Source organism: Pseudorca crassidens, chromosome 1 (assembly GCF_039906515.1).
Source record: "Pseudorca crassidens isolate mPseCra1 chromosome 1, mPseCra1.hap1, whole genome shotgun sequence".
Taxonomy (NCBI): domain Eukaryota; kingdom Metazoa; phylum Chordata; class Mammalia; order Artiodactyla; family Delphinidae; genus Pseudorca; species Pseudorca crassidens.
In genome coordinates this window covers 23022676-23040230 of record NC_090296.1, presented here as the reverse complement: position 1 = coordinate 23040230, position 17555 = coordinate 23022676, and the positions used below count along the sequence as shown (strand labels likewise).

Sequence of the window (17555 nt, the reverse complement as noted above, 5' to 3'; positions counted from 1 at the left end):
GAGAGAGGCATGGACACATATACACTACCAAACGTAAGGTAGATAGCTAGTGGGAAGCAGCCGCATAGCACAGGGAGATCAGCTCGGTGCTTTGTGACCGCCTGGAGGGGTGGGATAGGGAGGGTGGGAGGGAGGGAGACGCAAGAGAGAAGAGATATGGGAACATATGTATATGTATAACTGATTCACTTTTTTATAGAACAGAAACTAACACACCATTGCAAAGCAATTATACCCCAATAAAGATGTTAAAAATAAATAAATAAATAAATAAATAAACGCTAGACAGGGTGTGGAGAAAAGGGAACCCTCTTGCACTGCTGGTGAGAATGTAAATTGACACAGCCACTATGGCAAACAGTATGGAGGTTCCTTATAAAACGGAAAATAGAACTACCACACGACCCAGCAATCCCACTACTGGGCATATACCCTTAGAACACCATAATTCAAGAAAAGTCGTGTATAACAATATTCATTGCAGCACTATTTACAATAGCCAGGACATGGAAACAACCTAAATGTCCATCAACAGATGCATGGATCAAGAAGATGTACACATATATCAAAGTAAAATATCAAAGTAAAATAGATAGCTAGTGGAAAGCATCCACATGGCACAGGGAGATCAGCTTGGTGCTCTGTGCCCACTTAAAGGGCTGGGATAGGAAGGGTGAGAGGGAGGTGCAAGAGGGAGGGGATATGGGGATATATGTATATGTATAGCTGATTCATGTTGTTACACAGCAGAAGCTAACACAACATTGTAAAGCAATTATACTCTAATAAAGATGTTTAAAAAAAAAAGAATAAATGAATATTTCTTTCAAAAAAAATTTTAATAAAAAATTAAGTTTAAAAAAGAATAGATGGATATTTCAAGGAGAAGGGGCTGAATGTGAACATAGTTAATTCCTACAAACCAATTTCTTACAAAATGGACTTTAGGACTGAGATGCTGAAAGGTGAATAAAATATTTGAGAACCAGAAATGTAAAAGGAGGGAGACATTTCAAGGTGCTCATGGAGAAAAACTGAACTAAAGAAAGACTGTAAAAAAAATTTCAAATGAAAAATAAACTAGAAATTTAGATGGAGCTACAGTTGTGGAAAAGTAATGAGATGCTTAGTCACCTGGACATGGTTATGGAAGCGTGGAAATTGAAAGACCAATACAAAATCACTGTAAAAAAGTTCAGAGTGGTTTACATGGAGACGTACATTGGAGGCCAAACAACAATTATGTCTTGTCTAACGCCAGCCTTACACCAAGACTTACACAAAAACAAGGCTACAATTTGACCTGGGGAGGGGTGATTGTAAAGAAGTTAAACAGTAAGGTACTTTAGTTTAACATGAAATGAAGATCAATTCACAGTAAACTTTAAAAAATAATCAATCAATAAAAAAGGTTTGCAAGCAGAAGCCTCAGGAGGAAGTACAGACATTCATCCCAGCTCATTCCAGATGTCAGAGAAAGCAAACCCTAAAGCACCTGTCTGCCAGAAAGTATATTTTAAATATTTGCTCCACAGATTTCAAAAGAAGAGGAAAAGATGTACAGGTACACATTTCTATGGCAACTGTATAGAAAGTGTTAGTATCGAATTCAAATCCAAAGAGCAGAAAGATATTTCAAATTCTTTTTTTTTTTTTTTTGGCACACCGCACAGCATGCAGGATTTTAGTTCCCTGACTAGGGATCGAACCTGTGCCCCCTGCAGTGGAAGCACGGAGTCCTAACCACTGGACCTCCAGGGAATTCCCTCAAATTCTTAATTCGTATTCCTAATGTACTTAAATCAAAGCTTTTTTATTATCTCTTAATAACTGACAGATTATTTCTCTGCCTGGATTGAGAGAAGAGCAAAAAAAAGTGATAATTTTTAGATTTAAGTAGAAAATTAGTATAAACATATATGCAGATATCAATATTGCAGAACAGTGTGAATACAGTAGGCCTGTGTTTTTACACTGATTTCCAAGTGGAATATAAACACACATTAATTAGCTATATTTTCCTCTTTTAACAGTTTATTTTTTGAGAAGAACTTGTACATGAAGAATGTTTGCTTGAAAACTTGTTATTTCATTGAAATTGCATTTGCCTTTCCTCTCCTCCCTTAATAAACACCATTATGATAAGCATATTTAGTGAAATATTATGAGAATTTGTGTGTTTAGAGAGTATCTCTGAAGATGTATTACACACAGCCGCCATTTTGTCTTGCCTGTGCTGCCCTAAAAATCATTTTAACCTCACCATGAACAAAGATACAAATATTAAACTAAACCCATCGGAGGCCTCACTGATATGGAAGAACAAGAGATCATGTTACCTAGAAATATACCTCTGTGAAATGTTCACATTAAACAGCCATCGCCACAAAGTGCCTGGAAAGCAAGGTCAGTTCCTTGTTTAAATGAGAGTTCACAATTTCAGTTAAAGAAAGAATAAGAAAACTAACTCCTCTACTTGTTCATAATCATTAGCATTTCACTGCTGCTAAATCATACTACATAGATGTCTCCCCTTCTGAAGATCTTTGAAGAAAAAACTCCTTCCAACTGCCATAGACATTTTAGTTTCTAGTAACCTCAGAGTTTCAAAATATCTTTACATCTTAGCTAATTCCTTCAGCTGCAGTTTACATCCCTCTTCTCATGATGAAAGTGCTCTGTGTTAAGGTGTGTTGAGTCACTACAGTCAGAACCGAAGAAGGTAGAGGGACGTTAACCTGAGGGCAACTGTTGATGACACTGCCAGACTCGGCTGAGGTTCTAGGGCGGAGATACGACCATGTTAAGGGAGGAAAGAAGGAAGAAACTGTGAATTATAAATTGGATACACACCTGTCCTGAACCCAGTGAACTCTGAAACCTTTGAAGAGAGCCAAACTTCTCATGACCAAAAAAGTAGATGGTTTGAACTTAGTTCCCTATTTATGGGAGAGAAAGGATCTATTCCATATTAGAATTAACTTCATTAAATGGGCCTGAGGCTTGCTATTCCTAGCCAAGAAATTATAGACTACCACATGCTAAAATGACGTGAAAGAAAATTCTGGGAATATTAGAGCTATCACAACTAGGGAGTTAACGTCCAAACAGCAAAACTGACCATTTTTTTCTAGAAAAGCATTTTTAGTGGTTTAGTTGTTATGGTAGCCAAAAAAGATATTTTGACAGAGCAATTTTCTTTCTAACATTCTTAATAAAAACTTGATATCTTTACAGCTTCAGGAACTAGATCCCCAAAAAGTGAGGAAGAACAGGTTGTTTCCAGTTTGCAAGGCCCACTGAAGTTGATTGTGGAGTGCTGATTCATATTGACATGTGATATGATAGTAGGAACACAACCCTGAGTTTCACAAAGTCCTCTCCCATCTGTAATTCACTGTCCCATCTTGTGAGAAACAATCTACCCCCACTGCTTCCCAGACTCAGCTGCCCGACTGTAAAATGTGATTAATAACCTCTCATGGTTGTTTTAAATATGAAATAAGACATATAAAACATATAAACAACATATAAAATCCTGAATATTAGCAAGCCCTCAAGAAATGCTAGCTTCCTTCATTCGCCTAAGGCTATCTCAAAGACAATGAGGCTGAACAGTTGAACATAGAGATCAAACATCACCTGTAGGGGACTGTGGTGAGGAATCTTTTCAAAGTGTGACATGATTAAGAAATGAATTTTAAATACTAGAGAACAAAGTGAATAGTTTCAATAGGAAATAAAGCAAGTCTGTAATCTCTCATGGTTGATGTGATGAACTATTCATCTAAACTAGGAAAGAGAATGTGTGTATCAAAGTCTTTCCAAATTAGGGAGAACTTGAAGGACTTGACTCTGGAAAGATAAATAGCGGAAAGCTTCTCTTATTGCCAATTATCCTAGTTTCAAAAGATATATTGAAAACAGCTTAGTTAATACAGGACATCATCAGAGTAGTTTGGTGGATAATTCCAAGTTGTCTATTACTTCATGTTTATTCCCGTGTCTTGAAGAAGCAGAAATGAGAATAAATCAACACTGATGTTTGTTTTCTTTTTGATTGGTAGAACAGACCTAAGTGTCTAAGAGTAGATATGATAAGGGGATATAGCTTCTGATGAAGACACCATAATAAATGGGATAAAGAAGAAGGATGCTAAATCTGTGCTATCCATTTATCTATTGATCTATCCATCCATCCATCCACCTGCCCACTTACCCAAACATTCAGTAAGTATGTTTATTTCCTGTTTCAATATAAAACATGATGCCAGATGCAATGGGAAAACAAGGGTCTAAAAACAAGAGATTAAAAATATAAAGAGACATATATGCAGATAATCAGAGGAAAGGGCAGTAAATGGCAAATGTCATGCAATATCCAAAAGTTTTAACAGAAATAGGGTAGTAAAAGGAAAAATGTTCCTAGCAAGGGTGATAACAAGGAAAGAGAGGGAAAAAACGATGGGGCACCTGTAAGAGTTTGAACATTAATTATTCAGCAGGGAGAAAGCCACAGAAGGTATCTGAGCCGAGCAGTCATGGGCTCTAAGCTGTATTTAATGAAGATGCATCTGGCAGAACTGATTAGAACAGCAGTGGTGTGTGTGCACATGGTGTGTTTTCTCCAATGAAGCACTACTGGGTGGAGATCAATTATGGGGTGTGTTGCCAAGTAATTCATTATAAAAATTACAAAATCACAGTTTTAAAATGATTTCCTGTTTTTGTAGTAATCTAAGCATATTCAAGGTTATTCCTAAAAGATGTCAGTTTACCAAATGCTTTATTAAATAGCAGAGAAATAGATGGAGGATATCTGGGGCCCAGGGAATGGTGTGAACCTGAACACACCCATAGGAGTGTGCCTCCTTGGGAAAGTCATCTGTCTTGGGGGCTCTGGCAGGCTCAGAGGTAAAGCCCAATCAAGTAGAAGACAGCAACTAGAAGTCAGGAGGACCTTGCAAATAAGAAGCTTCAGCAACCTTAGAAGATATGAAGGAATAAGGAGCTAAATAAGACAGTAGTCTAAATGCAGAGGGAGGAGTAGATAGGTGAGAAACCACCAAAAAAATCTTGGTAAAGTCACTAGTTGCAGGAGACGAGGAAGTAGAAGAAAGCAATCTTTCTTTCAAATCATAAGTGTAAGGGTAGGTTTTAAATGCTCTCAGGAAAGCTTTCAAATTAATAAATTAAGAAAATTTTCCTTGGAGTTTCAAATTAAAATTTCATAGCTATAAAGCAATATAAGCTTTATATACAATATGTTGCCATCCACTATTTTAAAATATTTCCATTTTAAATTTCACGGCACGCATGTTTATTCTCAGCCATCACATCTGTTATCTAAAGCATTATGGATCCCAGCTCCATCAACAATAAAGAATAATCAAATTTCAAATACTTAGTCAAGAATGCAACCACAAATTGAAGCTTAATATCTACCAAATGTGTACCAGTCATCTGAAAATTGAGTTCACTGTAGGGACAAATAATTTTTTTTAATCTAGTAGGTGTATAACATTAGGTCAACCACAATCTTTGTGTCTGCACTTTAATTTCCTTATCTCATTATGTTCCAGCCAAGCTCCTTCCCACTTCAGCCCTTCACACACGTGGTTCCCTCTGCTAGGACAACTTTGCCGTCATCCCTTGCCTAGCTCATGCCTACTCAGACTCAGGTTCCCCATATGTAACTTCCTAAGGAAACCCATTATCAGTGTCTCCCTCACCACCTACTGCACAGCTAGAGCCCCCAGAGGACCTCAGAGCATAGCCTATACTCTTACATCCAGCCTATACTTTTCCACTAAGCACAGTAGGCACAGCGTCTACAGCCAATGAAAATGTTTTCATCTTAACTGATTATAAAGCCAGAAGAAAAACAAATATAATAATGAATATATAATAATAAATCTAGCCTGGATTATATTCATCTTCATACCCATGTAGTCAAAAATCTAATTTTCTTTGAAGGGACCCATGAAGGCAAAAATGCCTAAGGGACCATAAAAGTCATAATGTGGGGCTTCCCTGATGGCGCAGTGGTTGAGAGTCCGCCTGCCGATGCAGAGGACACGGGTTCGTGCCCCGGTCCGGGAAGATCCCACATGCCGCGGAGCGGCTGGGCCCGTGAGCCATGGCTGCTGAGCCTGTGCGTCCGGAGCCTGTGCTCCACAACGGGAGAGGCCACAGCAGTGAGAGGCCCGCGTATTCCAAAAAAATAGTCATAATGTGTATCTAGTTACTTTGTAGTATTTCTTCCAAGAAAAATAAACCTGATTGTTTTATTTTTTTTGAAAGCTGAATGATGGTACCTATTTGGGAACAACTGAAATAATGAATTGCTTAAAGCACTTAAACAGTATCAGGCACACAGCAATAAATGTTATACAGGTGAATATAATGAAATTATATTCATTTTGAAAGTACCACATTTCACACATTTTGAGAACTGTCTCAGTGCATTTCAAAGTTAGTTTTAGTAGACTGAAAGTAATATACATATATTCTTAACTTTCTGACAAATGTCCAAAGATGGGCACATGTACCCAAAGAGGTTCAGGCAGGCTGGAGAATTACTTGACATAAACAGAACTGAGAACCAAGAGACAGAGAAACTATTACAAATCTCTAACTTCATGATTTTATTGGTGTATTAGTTTGCATGTACACTGTAACAAATTACCACAGACTTTCTGCATTAGAACAATGCAAATTTATGATGTTACAATTCTGTACACTAGAAGTCCTGTACGGGTCTCACTGGGCTAAAATCACGGTGTCAGCAAGGTTGCATTCCTTTCTAGAGGTTCCAGAGAAGAATCAATTTCCTTAACTTTTCTAGCTTCTTAGAGACCAGCCACATTCCTTGGCTTTGGTCAACTTCCTCTATCTTCAAGGCCATCAATGAATGGTACATTGAGTCTTTCTCACATCGAATCATCTGACTCCCTTTTCTGCTTCCTCTTTCACTTCTAAGAATGCTTATGATTACAATAGCCTAAATAGATAATCCAGGACAATGTCACCTCCTCTAAACCCTTATTTGAATACAGCTACAAAATCTCTTTTGGCATATAATGTAACATATTAAAAGGTTCTGGGGATTAGGATGTAGACATCTTTGGGGGATGTGAGCTGGTATTATTCTGCCTACTACAATCGATAACGAATATATACAAAACAAAAATAGAAAAGAAGCATTAGCTTAAAAGAGCTCAAACACAGCAAAGATATGCTTTGAATTTAATAAAAGCTAATTACTAACCTAAAAACTCACATCAAATCATTTTAGCACATGCAACTTTATCTTATTTTTTCTCCCTGAATATGCTCATGATTCAAATTTAAGTAGACCAGCTTTGCTGTCGTATGAAACAGCAGAAAATAATACAAATAATCTATAAAAGGATCAAAGAAGAAAATCTAAGAATTCATTTGTATAGTATATTTAACATTTCTGGATTTTCCAGAATACAGAAATACATCCAATAATTTAGGAGAGGAAAAATGTAAACTTTAAATATCTGAACTCTCCATTCAATCAATACTTCACTGTTGCTAACGGACTATATTACTTAAAATATTGAAAACGTTTGTCTCCAAAATTAAGTTTAGCCAATAGAAGTAGTACAAGCATCAGGTTCATTACCCACATGGGCAGGTGGGTGGAGATATTTATACCTAACTAAAGAATAATTAGCCATAACTTTCTATTGTCAATTTACTCACTAACAATGTGAATGTTGATTATATAATTCAAAGTTGACACCTGCATAGATCTGGTTATCAGGAGCTCCAGGCATATCATTAATTTATTCAATGCTGGTCCTAGGAACATTTAGCCAATTGAGTTTAATTTCAATCCCTGTTGACCTCTGGCCTGGCTAGATTTCAATCATAACACTAAACACATGAGAAGTAAAATTATTGTAATGAAACATATATAAGCAAAAACACAGATTAAGATTAAAATGAAATTCTGATTTGACTCAAATAGTGGACATAATTTTTTAAAAACCCACTGTTTTTCAATTGGTTTTTGAAAATAATTATGAAGAAAGCCTGAAAATACATGAGGGAAGACATAATTTCACATTAAACAAAATAGTTTAATGAGTTCAAATAATTTCCTCAATCAATTAAAATAATCTTTCATTATCTCTAATGATCAAGATCACTAAACTTCCGAACAAACCGGTGAAATGTAAACTAAAGTGCTAAAATAACCAGAATCCAAATAAATTACATGACACTTAGAAATTATCCCTTAATTTAGAATTTTTAATTATACTCCAATAGGCAATAGAAAAAATTGGTTTTCCTTGTTATTAGACTAGACAATGACTAACATTTATATAAGTTGCATGATCGTCAAATATTGTTTCATAACAATGAAGAATTTCTAAGTCAAAGATAACTAATGAGAACCCGCTGTATAGCACAGGGAACTCCACTTCGCTGTACAGTAGAAACTAACACAACACTGTAAAACAACTATATCCCAATTAAAAAAAAAAAAGAAAAAGAAATTCTAAGTCAATAACTACTAAACTTCTAAGAGGTCTAAGACATTAACTTCTCAATAGGTTTCCTCTCCTTCTGGAACACTCCAGCTCCAACCTACAGGCCTAAAATAGCCCAGGAAACATAAAACAACTCAGATTTACAAATCTGGCAGCACTCACTGACAGAAACTCCTTGTACATGGGCCTAGGTTAACCTGGCACATATCAGTTAATATGACACTAAATCAAACTAAGAATATTAGTGCAGAGAATGGTTATTCCAATGAATAGGAAGTTTCTCTGTCATGTTTCACTTATAAATAGGTTAACATTGTTCTACCTAACAATTTCGTAAGATAGTGAAGGGAATCAAATATAAATTTCTACAACAATTAACTTTAATACTTCAGAAATATCTAAATTTAATCATCAGTTTGGCTGTCCTCCACCTCTTCTATGTATACCATTGTAAACAAATGCTGAAATATGCAAGAAGAGATCACTATGCAGATAACCCCTGGAGAGAAGTTTTCCTCCTCCTCTTTCTTATAGAAATCCTGCTGCATTTTTCAACATGTAAATCAAAAGACATGTCCTACAAAAAACCTCCCCATATGGGCCTTAACAGAAGTAATCAGTACTCCCCTTTTCACCAGGAACATGGTGCTTATATTTCTAATAACATATTTATTTCATCCTACTTCCTAATAGATACATTTGTAAGTAGGCAACTACAACAGCCTTTGCTTGGTCTTCATTACCCATATTAAGTTCTCATTATTTCTGAATCACCAGGTAGCACCTAAAACATCTTACACATAATACATCTTATACCCATAAGGCAAGAAACTAACATATCATCTCTCTGTCACAGAAGTTTGGGTCTTCCTGAGACCTTTTCTTATGATTTTAAGGAATAGATAAAAACAGGATCCCTCTTGTTCTCCCACCAAATCAGCTCCTCCTTCCCAACTTTGCTATTTCTCCCAATGGCAAAACCACTAAGACCTTACAGTATCCTGTGAGTTTTCTCTCTCATTCACCTACACTGGTCAATCCTGCACTAATTCCTCCACAAAATCTTTTGCATTTGTTGCCACTACTAATGTCCTCTGTCAGTCCCTCTTTTGCTTTTACTGAGACTTACAACAGGCTCCTAACTAGATGCATTTCCACAATCAATACTAAGATGGGATCTAATAACTGAGTTTCAAAATATTTGGAGAAAAAAAAAATCACACACACAAAGTAATAGCTGGATATTTTAAAAATCCTCTATCAGTTACTGATAGAAATAAACAATTTCAAAAAAAGAAATTAACAGTATCAGTAGGGATATAGGAATCACCAGGGACATAGAACAGTGTGAAACAATTTAGCATAAGTGATTTTTACAGAACATTTCACAATAAATTCAGAACATAACATTTTCAAGTGCACACGGAAAATTTACTAAGATAGACCACATTTGGGGCCATAAAACAAGTCTCAGAAAAGGATCAAAATCATTGAATCAAGAGTATGTTTTATGACTGCAAGGGTACTAAATTTAGAAACTGATGATAAAATATCTAGAAAACTACATAACTGGAAATTAAGTAGTACACTTCAAAAAAAACCCATAGGTCAGAGAAGAAATCACAAGGGAAATATTTTCTAATTCAGACTAAGTGATAATAAAAAGACAAGATACCAGAATTTGTGGAATGCATTTGAAGTATTGCTAAGATGGAAATTTATAACTTTAAATGACTATATTAGGAAAGAGAAGTATTAAAATAAATTTTCAACTTGGGAATCCAGGAGAATAACAAATGCTACAAAAAGGAAGTAAAAGAAAGGAAATAAAAATAACAATAGAGATCGATAAAACATTAAAAAGACAAACAACAGAAAAAAATTTAAATTTGAAGGCTGTTTCCTTAAAAATAGTAATAAAACCCTCAGCAAGACTTAATAAAGAAAAAAAGAGAAAACAAATTACCAATATCAGGAATATAATAAGAGACATCAGCACAGATCTTACAGAAACTAAAAGAATTAAAAAGGGGATATTACAAAAAGCTTTAAGCCAATACATTTGACAACTGCAATAAAATGGAAAAATATCTTAAAAGGCACACAGTAACAAAACTGACTCAAGAAGAAGTAGAAATTCTGAAAAACCATACATCTATTAAAGAATTCAGGTTTAAAATTAAAAACCTTCCCAAAACAAAAACTACAGGCGCAGAAGATTTCATTGATGAATTTTATGCTACATTTACAAAGAAATAATACAAATACTTTACACAAATGTTTCCCAAAAATAAAAGGGAAACACAACTCATGTTAAGAGTCACTGTTATACTAACATTTAAATCTGATAAAGACATTACAAGAAAAGAAGTTATAAATCAATATTCCTCACCCACATAGATGCAAAAATTCTTAACAAACTATCACTAAATCAAATCCAGCCACACGTAAAAGGAGAAATACGTTTTGACAAATTGGAGTTTATCCCAGGAAAACAAGGTTAGTTTAATATGTACTGAAGGTTCCAACCAGTTGATTAAGACAAGGGAAAAACAAAAGAAAGAAGAAAGCAAAACTGTCCTTATTTGCAGAGGACATGATCGTGTACAAGGAAAACTCTAAGTGCAAGGAATAAACAACAACAACTACTAAAAGCTACTACAACTAATAAATGAGCTTAAGGTTACAAAATACAAGTTTAATATACAAAAAAATCAATTGTATTTATACCTACTAGAAAAGAATGTTAGAAATTCAAATTTTAAAGTTATTTTATATAACATCATAAATTTAAAAAATAGGAATAAATCTAAAAAGGATGTGCAAGACCTGTTTGCTGAAAATTACAAAACATCATGAGAAAAGTTAAAGACAATCTAAATTAATGGATAGATACACCATGTTCATAGATTGGAAAATATCATCAATATTAAGATGTCCATTCTCAAATTCATCTATACATTTAACATAACCCTATCAAAACACCAGTAGGTTCTTTTCTAAGATTGACGAGCTGATTCTAAGATGTATAAAGGAATTCAAGTGCTCTATAGATAACAAGACGAGCAATAAATTTTTATTAAATTAAAAAAGTAGAAATAAAGGCAATCACTTTGAGAGATTACAAACTTTATACCTCACCTTCTGAAGCTTTTATGAAAAAGCTGGGCATTTGATATAATTATCTAAATGCACAGATATGTGGTTCTTTTGCATTTCTCCCCAATGACAGTTTTATGATTTTATAATAGACTACTGCATATTCCTTATGCAAAGAAATGACTTACACAGTGCCAATACTGATAAATATTTACTAAAAGAAAAATGGGGTTGTAATCTAGTGTTAATTAGTGGATAGGCTATGACATATAACATGTACAGAGATCATATAGTGTTTTATCTATAAGTTCCATTACAGATTCTACTGTACTGTCTTTAAAAAAAAAAATTAAAGGGCATCCCTAACTTTTACTATTGGCACAATTTACATCTTTCAATTGCACTAGACCAGCAATTCTCAAAGGGTGTTTGGGCACCATCCAAGACCCCTTAATTATAATACTAAAATGTTACTTGTCTTTTCCACATTCAATTTCTCATGAATGTAAAATGCAGTTTCTTCAGGCATTACATGACAGGTAATGTAACAACAGATTAGATGAAGAAGCAAAACTGAAAATGCAGCCATCTTCTTTTAAGACAGCAATTAAAGAGATTTCCAAACGTTCAAAAAACAAAGTCACTCTTTAATTTTTTTGTATTGAAAAACAGTTAAATTTCATTGATTTTTATGTTAGTATGAATGGATTTATAATTATTATCTTAAAGGTATAAATATTTTCAAATAGCCAGTTTTAATTTTTAATATGATATATATTGATATACACAATGTACATTAATAAAAGATCTTTGAGTTCTGAAAAATTTTAAGAATGTAAAGTGATTCTGATACCAAAATTTGAGAATCACTGCAGGACAGTAATAAACAATTTTTAAGTAGTATGTGTAGAGATAATAATCCTGATCACTAAAATAAAAAACAAAAAAATTATTTTAAAAAGAATTATCATATGTTAATGTTTAGTTTTTCTTAGTGGGACACTATATGACTCCTCTTTCTGGTTCTTAATAAAGTTCAGCAAGAGAAAAAGCCTTGAACTTCCCTGGTGGCGCAGTGGTTAAGAATCCACCTGCCAACGCAGGGGACACGAGTTCAATCCCTGGTCCGGGAAGATCCCACATGCTGCGGAGCAACAAAGTCTGTGAGCCACAGCTACTGAACTTGTGCTCTAAAGCCCACAAGCCACAACTACTGAGCTCGCATGCTGCAACTACTGAAGCCTGCACACCCTAAAGCCTGTGGCCACAACAAAAGAAGCCACCGCAATGAGAAGCCCATGCACCACAACAATGAGTAGCCCCTGCTCACCACAACTAGAGAAAGTCTGCGTGCAGCAATGAAGACCCAACACAGCCAAAATAAATACATAAATAAATAAATTTATATATTAAAAAAAAGCCTAAGGCCAACACAACATAAGATACACATAGGATTCCTATACCTGATGCTATTTTTCTTCTTCCCATTATATCCATCCCTAGTAGAACCAAACAGAAAGGTAATTTTCCATGACTCTTGTCTAACTTTTAAAGTTAAGTATTGCCTACATATTAAACCTTGTGCCGTGCTCTCCCAAACTCTCCTTCCCTTACTCTACTGCTTTCAACAACGTGCTTATAACCTCATATATTACATAATTTACTCATTTATCACATTTATTTTGTCACCCCACTCAATATAATGTAAAGTAAACGAGAGTAGGATTTTGGGGACTTTCCTGGTGGCGCAGTGGTTAAGAATCTGCCTGCCAATGCAGGGGACACAGGTTCAACCCCTGGTCCAGGAATATCCCACATGCCATGGAGCAACTAACCCCGTGAGTCACAACTACTGAGCCTGTGCTCTAGAGCCTGTGAGCCACAGCTACTGAGTCCACACGCCACAACTACTGAAGTGCGTGCACCACAACTACTGAAGCCCACGTGGTCTAGGGCCCGCGTGCTACAACTGAAGCCTGCACGCCTAGAGCCCGTGCTCCGCAATAATAGAAGCCCCCGCAATGAGAAGCCCACGCACCACAACGAAGAGTAGCCCCTGCTCGCCGCAACTGGAGAAAGCCCACACGCAGCAACGAAGGCCACCCAACGCAACCAAAAAAAAAAAGGAAGAGTAGGATTTTTTTTCTCATTTACTGATAATATCCTTAGCACCTATAATAGTACCGAAGACAAAATAGACACAAAGTATATATCTGTTGAATGAATTAATGGGTATTTTACTGAAGTAAAATATAAATTTTGGCATTTTACCAGGGAAGAACAAGCATGTCTTAGCAAATTAGCACTTGCAAATGGCCAACAGACACAAATGCTATCTATGTACACAGGAGGGATACAGTAGCTGAAGGAGAAATTCTCAAGGAGAAACAGTTTTCTCTTCTAGACCCAGAAATGAAGATAAGGAGACAAGAGACAAGGAAAGGAGACAAATTTGGAAATTCTGTAGTTCAAACCAGAGCCAAGAGAAACAGAATTTTTTTCCCAAACATAAGATTCCACAAATATAAACAAAGAAAAATAAAAGAGTAAGAGCAGTTAACACACCTCTCTTCTCCCGATGTATTTCTTCCAGAAGCTGCTCCTGTCTTTCTATCTGTTCAAAGAGACACTGAAGCTCAGCCTCCTTGTTTTCAGTCATGTTCCCGAGTTGTTGTCTGCACAACATCAGCTGGTGCCGTAGACTTTTCTCTCTGTTTTCTCTCTCTCTCAGTTCCTCACAGAGCCATTGAAGTTTAGTCTAAAAATATGACAGTTATATCTAATTTTTTAAAAAATCTAGAAAACAGTAGCATTCCAAAACATGAGAAAGTCATGATAATCTGAATTTAGACAATAACCAACAAATTTAAGCAAAATTTTAAAATACCCATAATGTTTTAATTTGCATAATGGTTTATATCAGTTAAAAGTTGGTGCAGAAATGATTTCCTTGGATTTTTATAAAATATTTGGTATACTCTATCATCTTTGGAAAGGCAGTACTACAGAAAAGTTTGGCCTCCTAAACTTCCAGGTGTAATACAATTAACCCCCTAATTTGATATATAAAGCAGTCTGGTACAAGCATTTGAAGATCCAAAACACCCCATAATAGACCTAGAAACTGGTTATGAAGGGAATTTTAGAGATTAAAAAATAAGATAAAATTCCTAGTTTTGTTTCTAAAAATGCATATCCCCAAGGGTCCAGCTAATCAGGTAGAGAGAGATTCTGTATGGCATGAGGCAGATAAAGTCTGCATTTTTCCACATTTAAAACTAGGAAATTCAATCAAAGCAACTCTCTTTTCCATGGACTCTAACCTCACCAACTCTAATACTTAGATATTTAAAACAGGGATGAGAAAAGAAATCTTTCTTCCACCTTCAATAGAACAGAATTTCAGTCGGGTCTTAGGACCTTCCCAAGTGAGACTATCATCCAATTTCTAGTTGATTTTAAATAATCTAAACAGTCTTCACCTCAAAGAAGCAAAATAGGGGAAGTCATGAACTAGAAGGCAAAATGAGATTAAGCAAAGGGACAATTTCCCTGAATAGCATGAATCCATAAGCAAGAATGTTCTAGGCCTCTAGAAGTCTAGAAGGTTCTTAGGACATGCCCCAGTATATTAAAAGTAGCTGTGATAGAATTAGCCTATGATGAAGCAGAACTGGGATATGGCCCTTAGACCGGGGTCTCCCCACATACATCAGCTTTCAAACATCCCCAGAAATGAAAAAAAAGGCAGTTCCTTTGGTCAGAAGGTCTAACAGATGGTGACATAGAACAAAATACTGTCATTAGTCAAATTATGCATAAATTATACACTTATATTGTAAGGTAACAAATGTATAATATGTTGGGTGAAGAAAAATGGAAATCATGCTTATAAAGGCATGATTTATTAATAACAAAGCACTTTTGATCAGACCAGAGCTTATGTTAATGAGGTGGCTTAGGGTGGGGCCCCCAGATAGCCTCCGTAAGGGGCTGATCATTAGAGAGTTGAAACTTACAATCCTACTCATCAACCTCTAAGAAGGGGGGTGGGGGACAGGCAGGGGAGGACTGAAGATTAAATTCTATAAAGACTCCTGAACAATGAGATACGATGAGCTTCCAGGTTGGTGAATACATCCACATGCCAAAAGGGTGATGCACCCAAAATTCCAGAGACAGAAGTTCCAGTACTAAGGACCCTTTGGGACCTTGCCCTATATACCTCTTCATACGGCTGTTCATATGCATCCTTTATAATAAAGTAATAATAGTAAGTCAAGTATTTCCCTGAAATCTGTGAGCCATTATAGCAAATTAATGAACTATGGGAACCCCAATTTGAAGCCAGCTCAGATAGAAGTGTAGGCAACCTAGGGACTCAATACCTGTGACTGGCATCTGAAGGTGGGGGAGGGGGAGTCTTGTGGGACTGAGACCTTAAACTGCAGGATCTGCACTAACTCTGGGTAGTTAGTGTCAGAGCTGTAATTAGGTTGTAGGGCACCCAGTTGGTGAATGCAAAAAATTGAAAAATTACTTGATGTGGAAAACTCAAACTTCTGGAGTCAAAAATGTTGTAAGCAGAAACATCATAATAGTAGGTATTTCACAGGAAGGGCAGACCACTAGGAGTTTTCATCTTCACAGCTCTGATTTGCACAAGCTAAATTCTTGGTAACTGCAACAGAAATACTGGGAACTCCCTCCTCCACCAACTCTCCACTAATAGGGTGGTCACTCTACTGCAGACAAAGCCAGCTAAGAACACTGAAGTCTCAACTGTAATTTCCCCAGATTGTTTATAAGGCTTCAGTTATGAATATAACTTATGAATAGATATTTTTTAAAATCTTCAACAAAATACTAGCAACCAGAATCCAGAAACATATAAAAAGGTTTTTACAGCATAATCAAGTAGGATTTATCCCAAGAATGCAAGGCTGCACTAATATCTGAAAATTAATTAATGTAATATGCCATATTAGTAAGAATTAGGGACATAAAGCCACATGATCATATCAAAAGGTGCAGAGAAATCATATGATGAAATTCAACACCCATTCACGATGGAGACACTCAACAAGCTAGGAATAGAAGGGAACTTTCTCAACCTGATAAAAGACATTTATAAAAACCCCACAACTACTATCATACTTAATGGAAAAAGACAATGCTTTCTCCCTAAGATCAGAAACAAGAAAAGAATATCTGCTCTCACCACTTCTATTCAACACTGTATTAGGAGGTCATGGCAGGGCAATTTTGCAAGAAAATGTAACAAAATATATCCACATTAAAAAAAAAGAAGTAAACATATTTGCATCTTTTTTGCAGATAACATGCCCCTGTATAAGAAAATCCTAATGATTTCACTAAAAACATATTAGAATAAAATAGTTCAGCAATGTTGTAGTATATGAGGTCAATATACATAAATCAATTGTATCTCTATATACTTGAATGATCAATCCAAAAATAAAGTTAAAAGTCAACTGTATGTACAATAGCATCAAAAGGATAATATACTTAATAATACACCTTTAAAAAGAACTGCAAAACACACTCTGAAAATATCTGAAAGAAAAATAACTCTACAAAACACTGCTGAAAAAAACTTTTAAATACCTAAATAAATGGGACGATATCCCATGTACAAAGATCAGAAGACTTAATATAGTTTAGACAAAAATACTCCCCAAACATCCTACAGATTCAATGCAATTCCAATCAAAATCCCAGCTGGTTTTTTGAAGAAATTGACAAGTTGATTCTAAATTTCATATGGACATTCAAGGGACCCAGAATAGCCAAATAAAGTGTTGAAAAATAAGGACAAAGTTGGAGGACTCACTCTTACCCATTTCAAAGCTTACTACAGAGCTACTGTAATCAAAACAGTGTGGTACTGGCATAGGATAGACATAT

At 35.6% G+C, this 17555-nt stretch overlaps 1 protein-coding gene across 3 annotated transcripts in view; it reads right to left on the bottom strand.

The window, feature by feature from the left end:
- The window catches only part of CEP128 (centrosomal protein 128), a 437869-nt gene that overhangs the window by 219754 nt on the left and 200560 nt on the right, over positions 1 to 17555 (bottom strand). For all 3 annotated transcript variants that reach the window (XM_067728864.1, XM_067728857.1, XM_067728871.1), the window contains one exon: positions 14193 to 14385. In XM_067728864.1, coding sequence (XP_067584965.1) covers positions 14193 to 14385 — 193 coding nt within the window. The remainder of the gene's footprint in view (positions 1 to 14192; positions 14386 to 17555) is intronic.